We start from the raw sequence: 9,435 nt of genomic DNA, 5'->3' as shown, positions 1-9,435 counted from the left end.
CCTGCGTCCGACCGCCCCCCATCCCCTCATCCCCCAGCCCCGCGACCAGCTGTCCCCTCAGCCCATTTCCGCGTCCGGCCGCCCCCCATCCCCTCAATCCCCAGCCCCGCGCCCGGCTGTCCCCCCAGCCCCTCATTCCCGCGTCAGGCCCACCCCTCAGCCCCTCCTCCGGCGGCCCCTCATTCCCCAGCCCCTCAGCCCCCCAGCCCCGCGTCCGACCGCCCGCCATCCCCTAGTCAGGCCGCCCCTCATTCCCCATCCGCTCAGCCCCGCGCCCGGCCGCCCCTCGCTCTCCCTTCCCCCTCAGGCCCCGCCCCCGCGTCTCCCCCGACGTCGCGTCACGGCGGCGGGCGGGGCACGTCCCCACGCAGCGCGCCGGGCGGAGCGCTCGCCGCATTGTTTCCTCCGCTGGGGAGCGAGCGAGCCGGCCCGGGCGTCCGAGCACCCGAGCCCGCGCCCGCGCCCCGCTCCCCCTTCCCGCCGCCGGCCGGGCCCCCGGCTCCCCGGCTTCCCCGCCGCCGCCGCCGCCGCCAGGAGCCCCCGCCAGAAGCCCGCGCCCAGAGCGGCGGCGCCGGGCCTGCGCGGCCGTTGGCGGAGGAGCCGCGGGCGCCATTAGCGCCGCCTCGGCCGCGCCGGCCCCCGCGCCCGCCCGCCGGGCTCCCGCGGCCCCGAAGGTGAGTGGGGGGGCCAGGCTGGGTGGCCGCCGCCGCCTCGCGGGCCCCGGCCGCCGGTGGGGGCCGCCGCCATGTTTGAGGCCGCGGCGGCGGCGCATTGTCCGCGGGCGGCGGCCGTGGGGCGCGAGGCCGTGGCGGCGGCGAGGCCCGGCCGCTGGGAGGCCCGGCTGCGGGAGTCGGAGTCGGGGCCGTGGGGCCGAGGCCGGGCCGGGGCGGCGGAGCGCTGGGAGGCCGGGTTGTGGGGCGGGGGCCGGTGGGTCTGGGGCGGCGGGGGCCGGGGCATCGGAGAGGCTGGGGCGGGGGCCGAGGCTGGCGGGGGCCGGGCTCGCTCCGGGCTCGTTCCGGCCCGCCCGCCCTGCAGGCCTCCTCCGGCTGGGGCGGCGCAGGGGCGGCCTCTGCGGGGCGGGACCGGCGCGAGAGCGGGCCGAGCCCGGCCGGGAGCCCCGGTCGCGCCCGCGGGTCGCATTATGTAACAGACACTCTCGTACGTTTTGCCGGGGCAGGCGCCTGCCCGTAGGGCCGACGTGACAGGTTTCCTCCGGGACCGGGGAGACAGACCGGGGAGTCGGGGGACGCAAGGTCAGGCCGCCGGCCGCGCAGGGAGGCGTCCCTCCCGCTTCCGGGCGGCGCTGGCAGCAAACACGGCGAAGTGGACTTGTGCCCCGGCTCCCGGGGCCCTTCTTTGAAGAAGGAACTTTATTGAGGCCCCAGTTTGCAGAAAGTGCAGCTGCTGTGAGCTCACAGTGAGTTCCGACCAACGTCTAACGCCCAGGGAGCCGCCCGCCGTCCCGTCGAACACCCTGTCATTCCACAGACCTCACCCCCCTGCCTGGTGGCCGCCTAACGCAGGGGTGTAGACTCAGGGTGCTGTCGGCTCCCCGGGCCCAGCAGCCGCTCTGGGTGCTCACTCTCTGTGCACACTGCCCGGAGGGGTGTGCTGCTCCTGCTCACACTTGCAGACCGGGGAGCAGTGGCTCGGAGCCTCTAAGTGACTTGTCCAAAGCCAGGCAGGGCCCCCCCCCCACCCCCCCGACTTGACCGGCTGAGCTGATCGTTAGTGGGGAGTCTCCCCCTCTTGGGGCCCCCATGGCTTTCCTGGGTGTGTTTAACAGAATTATTTCTGGAGAGGCTTTTGCTACTTGTCCTTGCTGGTCCCTTCCCCCTGGAAATGCTTGTCCCGGTGCCAACGAGCCCCGGGGCGTGTGGAGCCAGAGGGCCCAATACAGAGCCTTCCGGTGTGGGGCTGATGGGCGGGCGAGGTGGGCCGTGACTGTGCTGGGCGGTGCTGCTAAATGCCCCCCTTCCCGTCCGGTACATTTTCACGTTAGGGAGCGGCTGTGCCCAGCAGGTGTGAGGTGAGGTTCTGGTAGAAAGTGGTCAGGTAGAGCGTCGGCACCCATTGGGGTTGTGAGTCTGAGGGTTGGTTGGTTCTAGTTGGAGCTACTTGGTACTTGACTGTAGAGGAGAAAATGACATGTTTGCTTTTAATCTGGTGAGTAAGCAACTGTTGCTTCTGCCCCACCTCAGTAATGACACCTCTGTGAACCTGCCCCTGGGTGCATGCGGGTCCCCTCCGGGCAGGCTGGGGCACCTACCCCTGGGGACACGCCCAGCTCTCCTCCGCAGGGAGTACAGGTCTGGCCAGCTGGGCGGTGCCTTTGTTGACCACTCCCCGGGAATGAGGGCTGGGTTCCTGGGCTCAGGTGGAGGCCCCGAGTGCAGGGGAGCTGGGGTTTGGCTGACCCTGGGGTTTGCCATGCTTCACTTTACAAGGAATTTGTGTCAAAGCGTGGCTTTACATTGGGTAAAAGGAAGAAGACACGCACTCGGAAGGGCCTGCCTTACGAAGTGCATTGAGGGGCTCTGGCCTTCCTTTCAGGACTAGGAAGCTCGTTGAGGGCTTTTCCCAAAGACCAGGGAGGCTGTGGGGCAGGCTCCCCGCCCGGTGGCCACATGCAGCTGTGGGCCTTGGGCTCCAACGTGGAATGTTGGTTTGTAAGTCAGGCTCTTACGCACCCTGTTGCTTTCTGTCAGTAAGTCGCTGTGTGGAGGGCGGAGTGTCAGAGGTCCAAGAGCGGTCCTTGTGGTCAGTTCCTAAGTGACAGACACTCTGGGGGCAGTGGTCAGTGATGGACAGTGCAGGCTAAAAAGAGCAAATTATAAACCCCGGCCAAGGATTCAGGTACCCGAGCCATTGCCTGCAAACCCATAGGGGGGCTCTGCGGGCAGTGCGGGGTTCTCGGGGTGGCCCTTCTGTGGAGCGGGAGCAGAGATGCTGTCCCTGGGCACGTTGTAGGTGTCTGGTGTACTTGAGAGGGGGTGGGCCTGGCCCAGCACTGTGGTCAAGCCAACAGCTGAGAGGTGCCCTTGAGGGCAAGGGGCAGGCTGACCCCCCTCCATGGGGGCTTTCCTGGGGGGGGTCTCTGCTGAGGACCTGCAGAAGCTGGGTGGGGGCTTCCTGGAGGCGAAGACTGTCCCCTTAGATCAGGATGCAGCTCCTCCCTTGGCGCTTGGTGTGTGGTTGGTGGCCCTTGTCTCAGCGTAAGTGTGGAGGACACGTTCATGGAGAGGGAGGACATGGTCACGGAGAGGGAGGAGGACATGGTCACGGAGAGGGAGGAGGACACGTTCACGGAGAGGGAGGACATGGTCATGGAGAGGGAGGACACGTCGTTCATGGAGAGGGAGGACATGGTCATGGAGAGGGAGGAGGACACGGTCATGGAGAGGGAGGACACGGTCATGGAGAGGGAGGAGGACACGGTCATGGAGAGGGAGGAGGACACGGTCATGGAGAGGGAGGAGGACACGGTCATGGAGAGGGAGGAGGACACGGTCATGGAGAGGGAGGAGGACATGTTCATGGAGAGGGAGGACATGTTCATGGAGAGGGAGGAGGACACGGTCATGGAGAGGGAGGACACGGTCATGGAGAGGGAGGAGGACACGGTCATGGAGAGGGAGGAGGACACGGTCATGGAGAGGGAGGAGGACACGGTCATGGAGAGGGAGGAGGACACGGTCATGGAGAGGGAGGAGGACACGGTCATGGAGAGGGAGGAGGACACGGTCATGGAGAGGGAGGACATGGTCATGGAGAGGGAGGACATGGTCACGGAGAGGGAGGCGGACATGGTCATGGAGAGGGAGGAGGACATGTTCACGGAGAGGGAGGAGGACATGTTCATGGAGAGGGAGGAGGACATGGTCACGGAGAGGGAGGCGGACATGGTCATGGAGAGGGAGGAGGACATGGTCATGGAGACGGAGGACATGGTCATGGAGAGGGAGGACATGTTCACGGAGAGGGAGGCGGACATGTTCACGGAGAGGGAGGAGGACAGGCTGCGGTCAGACTGCTGAGGCTCTGGCCCCCAGCACGGGTGCCGCCAGGATGGTGCGCTGGGCTCCAGAGGCATTCCTGGGCAGCAGCAGGGGGAGAAGGTGGGTCCTGGGGGGTCATCATAGGTCCTGAGCAGGGAGCCGCTGAGCACCCTTGTCTCCTGGTCACAACCTCCATGCCTGCTGGAGCCTAACCTGTGTGTGGGCTCTCTGACTCAGGGTGGAGATTCACTCCTGGGGGCTGTTCCAAGCACCTCCGTGACCTTGGCTTGGTCTAGGCAGGTGGCTGGTGACCAGCGTGCCTCCTAGGGCAGGGGAACTCATCACTGTACATACCTCTCTAGGACACTCCTAGCCTCTGGCCCTGAAGTCCCTGGGGAGGCATCGGCCTGGTGGGGACGGGCTGTTGAAGGGCGATCGTGAGTCTTGGGATGAGTGATCTTGGAGGCCTGAAAATGACGTTCGCTGAAGTTTTGAGTCAGTGTGAGTGGGTTAGATAGCTCTGCCCTAGGGTGCTTGGTGGTTTTCTCGCGCTAACTCCACCTCTGCTCTGTTCCAGGGAGTCGGTACCAAATGAGGAGGAAAGGACGATGTCATCGAGGCGCTGCAGCGAGGCACCCTTCCTCCCCGTGCAGTACTAAGCACTCCCCGACGCGAGAAACCCTGACCTACGCCCAAGCGCAAAGGATGGTGGAGATAGAGATTGAGGGGCGCCTGCACAGGATCAGCATTTTTGATCCCCTGGAGATCATATTAGAAGATGACCTCACTGCTCAGGAAATGAGTGAATGCAACAGCAATAAAGAAAACAGTGAGAGGCCACCTGTGTGCTTAAGAACTAAGCGTCACAAAAACAACAGAGTCAAAAAGAAGAATGAAGCCCTTCCCAGCACCCATGGCGCACCGGCCTCTGCCAGTACACTTCCGGAGCCCAAGGTGCGGATCGTGGAGTACAGCCCCCCGTCTGCGCCCAGGAGGCCCCCCATGTACTACAAGTTTGTGGAGAAGTCCGCCGAGGAGCTGGACAACGAGGTGGAGTACGACATGGACGAGGAGGACTATGCCTGGCTGGAGATCGTCAACGAGAAGCGCAGGGGCGACTGCGTGGCGGCCGTGTCGCAGAGCGTGTTCGAGTTCCTGATGGACCGCTTCGAGAAGGAGTCCTACTGCGAGAACCAGAAGCAGGGGGAGCAGCAGTCCCTGATCGACGAGGATGCCGTGTGCTGCATCTGCATGGACGGCGAGTGCCAGAACAGCAACGTGATCCTCTTCTGTGACATGTGCAACCTGGCCGTGCACCAGGAGTGCTACGGGGTCCCCTACATCCCTGAGGGCCAGTGGCTGTGCCGACACTGCCTGCAGTCACGGGCCCGGCCCGCAGACTGTGTGCTGTGTCCCAACAAGGGAGGTGCCTTCAAAAAGACGGATGACGACCGCTGGGGCCACGTGGTGTGCGCCCTGTGGATCCCCGAGGTTGGCTTCGCCAACACAGTGTTCATTGAGCCCATCGACGGCGTGAGGAACATCCCTCCCGCCCGGTGGAAGCTGACCTGCTACCTCTGCAAACAGAAGGGTGTGGGCGCCTGCATCCAGTGCCACAAGGCCAACTGCTACACAGCCTTCCATGTGACTTGTGCCCAAAAGGCCGGCCTCTACATGAGAATGGAGCCCGTGAAGGAACTGACTGGGGGCACCACAACCTTCTCTGTCAGAAAGACCGCTTACTGTGACGTGCACACGCCCCCTGGCTGCATTCGGAGGCCTCTGAACATTTATGGGGACGTCGAAATGAAAAACGGTGTGTGTCGGAAAGACAGCTCCGTCAAAACGGTCAGGTCCTCATCCAAGGTCAGGAAGAAAGCAAAAAAGGCCAAGAAAACCCTGAGTGAGCCCTGTGCGGCCCTGCCACCTGTGTGTGCTCCGTACATCCCCCCCCAGAGGTAAGCCTGTGAAGGGGGGTCAAGAAGAGCCTAGAATGGGGGTGCTAGGGCGGGGTCCCCAGGGTTGTGGGAGAGCATCCTCGTGCCTCCTGTTTACAGAGCTTCCTTGTGGTCCTCTAAAAGGCGGCCTTATTCATTCACCACTTTGTGAGTGGGGCATGGGTGTTGCCAGAGACGTGAGTCTCTCAGACCTGGGAGGGTGTATGGTTTCCTTCATGCCTGCGCTGGCCCATGGGGTAAGCCAGACGCTGCCAGGGTGACCAAGGCCACACTGCCTGCAGTGACTGGTCTGGGGCCCTGTAGTGCCCAGGTGGTCACCTTCTTTGGCAGTAAAATGCTCTTCCTCACCTTTCTTTCCCACCAAAATTGGGGAACCCTGTAGGATTTTTAAAGTGATTTGTTGAAAAGTGAAGCAGCGTGGCTAAGAAAGGAGACACTAGGGTGGAGGTCAGAGTGGGGCTGACGTGTGCTCTGGGGAGGGAGGGCCGGCCGCCTTCCTGTTGTGTGACAGTCTTTCTAGTTTTCCTGACCGTATGTTTTGTGATGCGAACATGGCCTGGGCAGGGCAGGGCTCTCTGACCTAGAGCGGTCCCCAGCGTGGGGTCCGGGTTCGGCTGCCTCGCTCTGGCCCTGTGTTGGCTCCTGCTCCCGAACTCGTTCCCGCCTCTGCCTGCTCCTCTTGCTCTTGTTATTCCGTTACCTTTCAGGTGCTCTTGTTCAGAACACGAGGTAAGTGACTTGAGAGCCAGCCAGTGCCCTGGGAGTCTGGGAGAGCCGACGTCCCACTCCAGCACTTCCTTGGGCTTTGAGGAAGTGGCACACTTCCTTTGTAACAGGGCATGGCGCTTTCAAACCTTGGGTTAAGGAAGTAAAGCGTTGAGCTGGTGAAGGGAAGATGCAAATGGGTGTCTGCTTGGAGAACAGCTGATATGATACCCGTTGTTACCCTGACCATCTTGTTATTTGAAAGTCACGTATAAATAAAGTTGTATTTATCTTACACGTGAATAACAGACTACCAGGGTGTTTTTATTATGTAAAAATTACCTTCAGTATGTTGAACGTTAGCTTTTTGTATTGTTTTCCTGTATGTCTGTGGTGTAAAATAATTCATGCCTACCAACATGTGATTAAAATATATAGTTGTTTTTGTTTTTTTTTTTAAATACAGGCAGTCCTTGGGTTACGTCGGACTCGACATACGTCGTTTTATGGTTATGTTGCCATCTCCCATTTATTTATAAAAAGAGAAGTTCTGTCATTTCGACATATATACACATGTGCTTTATGTTTTTTATTATTTATTTACCACAAGTAAAGGTCAGGAGTTGTTAGCTTTCTTTTAATTTTTTTTACTGTCTCACTTCATTACTGCTGTGTATGCGCTCCGTGTGAGTGACGTAGGTGCTTATGTAGGTGGGTTCCGACTGACAGCGAAAATCGCGTTACGTCACGCCGTAGGAATGGATCTCCCACGTAACCCAAGGACCTACTGTATAGAGTTTGGTTTTAATGTGTCACGATTTTCGTCACACTGTCTAGTTAGGTTGTAAGAGTGTAGTGGGATCTGCGTTTAGAACACTGGTTTTGTCCTGAGAGGAGCAAGCACTTACTTTGTATTAAGAAGGAGAAACGTGGCTTTTCCCCTGAAATGAGATCTTTCTTCTTTTACAGAGTAGTACACACTCGTCACAGAATCAGTGCATTCAGACAAAGTGAGAAAAAAGTGCTCATAATCCCTCTCATCCAGAGAAAACCATTGTTAAAACCAAGGTGTCCCTTGCCGATCAGTCAACCTGACTTCTATTTTATTTTACTAGAGGCCCGGTGCACGAAATCTGTGTACTGGAGGTGAGGGGGGCTGTCCCTCAGCCGGTCTGTGCCCTCTCACAGGCTGGGACCCCTCAGGGGTGTCCGCCTGCCGGTTTTCTTCTGACTACTTTTAAGATGTTCTCTGCCTTTGTTTTTTTTTTTGTATTTTCCCTCTAATGCACCCAGGTATTAATTTTCCCTGTCCTCGCAGTCCCGTCTGCCTGCTTGCCGCTCCTTACCACTCGACTCGCTGCTCCTTAGCGCTGCTGCGAAGGCGAAAGAGGCTCCCGCCACTGCCGCTGCGCTCGCCAACCGTGAGCCCAGCTTCTGGCTGAGCGACACACCCCCGTGTGAGTGCACTGACCGCCAGGGGGCAGCTCCTGCGTTGAGCATCTGCCTCCGGTGGTCAGTGCGCATCATAACGACCGGTCGTTCTGGTCGTTGCGCCGTGACAGTTGCGTAGGCTTTTATTATATAGATGATGATGATTATTATTATTTTTAAATCCTCACCCAAGGAGTGAGGATATTTTTCCCCTTGATTTCTAGAAAGAGTGGGACGGAGGGCGGAAGGGGAGAGAGAGGAGAGAGACACGGATGTGACAGAGACACATCGATTGGTGGTGGGGATCAGACCTGTAACCCAGGTACGTGCCCTTGACCAGGAATTGAACCCAAGACGCTCTAACCATTGAACAGTGCTGGCCAGGGCTTATTTTATTACTATTTTTTAAATTTTTATTTACTTTTTATATTTTATTGATTTCAGAGATAAGGGGAGAGGAAGAGAGAGAGAAACATCAATGATGAGAGAGCATCATGGACCGGCTGCCTCCTGCACGCCCCTCACTGGGGATGGAGCCCGCAACCCGGGCATGTGCCCTGACTGGGAATCGAACCTGTGACCTCCTGGTTCATAGGTCAACGCTCAACCACTGAGCCACGCCTGCCAGGCTATTTTTTGTTAATCTTCACCTGAAGATAGTTTTTCCATCGATTTTATTTTTTTAAAGATTTGATTTTTTAAAAATAATTATTTTCCATTGGTTTTTAGAAAGAGTGGGAGGGGGAGAGAGGTGGAGAAGAGACTGATGTATGAGCGGTGCACCGATTGGTTACCTCCCAGTGCTCTAGTCACCTCGCAGCACAGGCCAGGGCCGTCAGCCCAACTTGGATTTCTACCTGAGTCAAAAAGTGTAGGATTTGTAGCAAGAGCGTCTGTTTAAGTGCCCTAAAAATTTCAGCTTTACTGAAATTGAAGTGAACAAAACAGAAAATAGGATCTAACAGGTTGAGCAGTGGAAGTCGGAAGTGCTCCCTGCCTGTGTCCAGCCCCTGGTGAGTACCTGCTCCAGGAAGTGTGCCCTGGCCGTGCGTGGGGCTGCAGGGGAAGCGTTCGCAGGTGGAACATGCACACACGTGAGCGGCCGGGATGCCCGGGCCTGAATGACAAGGAAACGCGTGCTGTGAGCCTCAGTATTTGAAAGCAGGGGTGCAGCTAACCGTGCACTGAAGGTGTGGTCGGCTCCCGTTGCGTTTTTCTGTTTTCCTGACTGAGGGTAGACTTCATTACGGTTTGGAGTAGAGAGAAAGGACGCACCTGGACAGGTGTTTGTGGCCACAGGCTTTGCTGTCTGGCAGTTAATTTTATTTTATAAAAGTTCCTGG

At 58.8% G+C, this 9,435-nt stretch overlaps 1 protein-coding gene across 4 annotated transcripts in view; it reads left to right on the top strand.

The window, feature by feature from the left end:
• The first annotated feature begins 570 nt into the window (after nucleotides 1-570).
• The window catches only part of BRD1 (bromodomain containing 1), a 41,792-nt gene continuing 32,927 nt past the window's right edge, over nucleotides 571-9,435 (top strand). For all 4 annotated transcript variants that reach the window (XR_013960064.1, XM_080658588.1, XM_080658587.1 and 1 more), the window contains exons 1-2: nucleotides 571-674; nucleotides 4,576-5,956. Coding sequence is in view for 3 of the 4 variants with exons in the window: in XM_080658588.1 (XP_080514714.1) it covers nucleotides 4,590-5,956 (1,367 nt within the window). In the remaining variant the exon portion in view is untranslated. The remainder of the gene's footprint in view (nucleotides 675-4,575; nucleotides 5,957-9,435) is intronic.

This window comes from Plecotus auritus, assembly GCF_963455305.1.
Source record: "Plecotus auritus genome assembly, chromosome: 3".
Lineage (NCBI taxonomy): Eukaryota > Metazoa > Chordata > Mammalia > Chiroptera > Vespertilionidae > Plecotus > Plecotus auritus.
The sequence above is the reverse complement of the archived record's forward strand: the minus strand, read 5'-3'. Positions and strand labels throughout refer to the sequence as shown.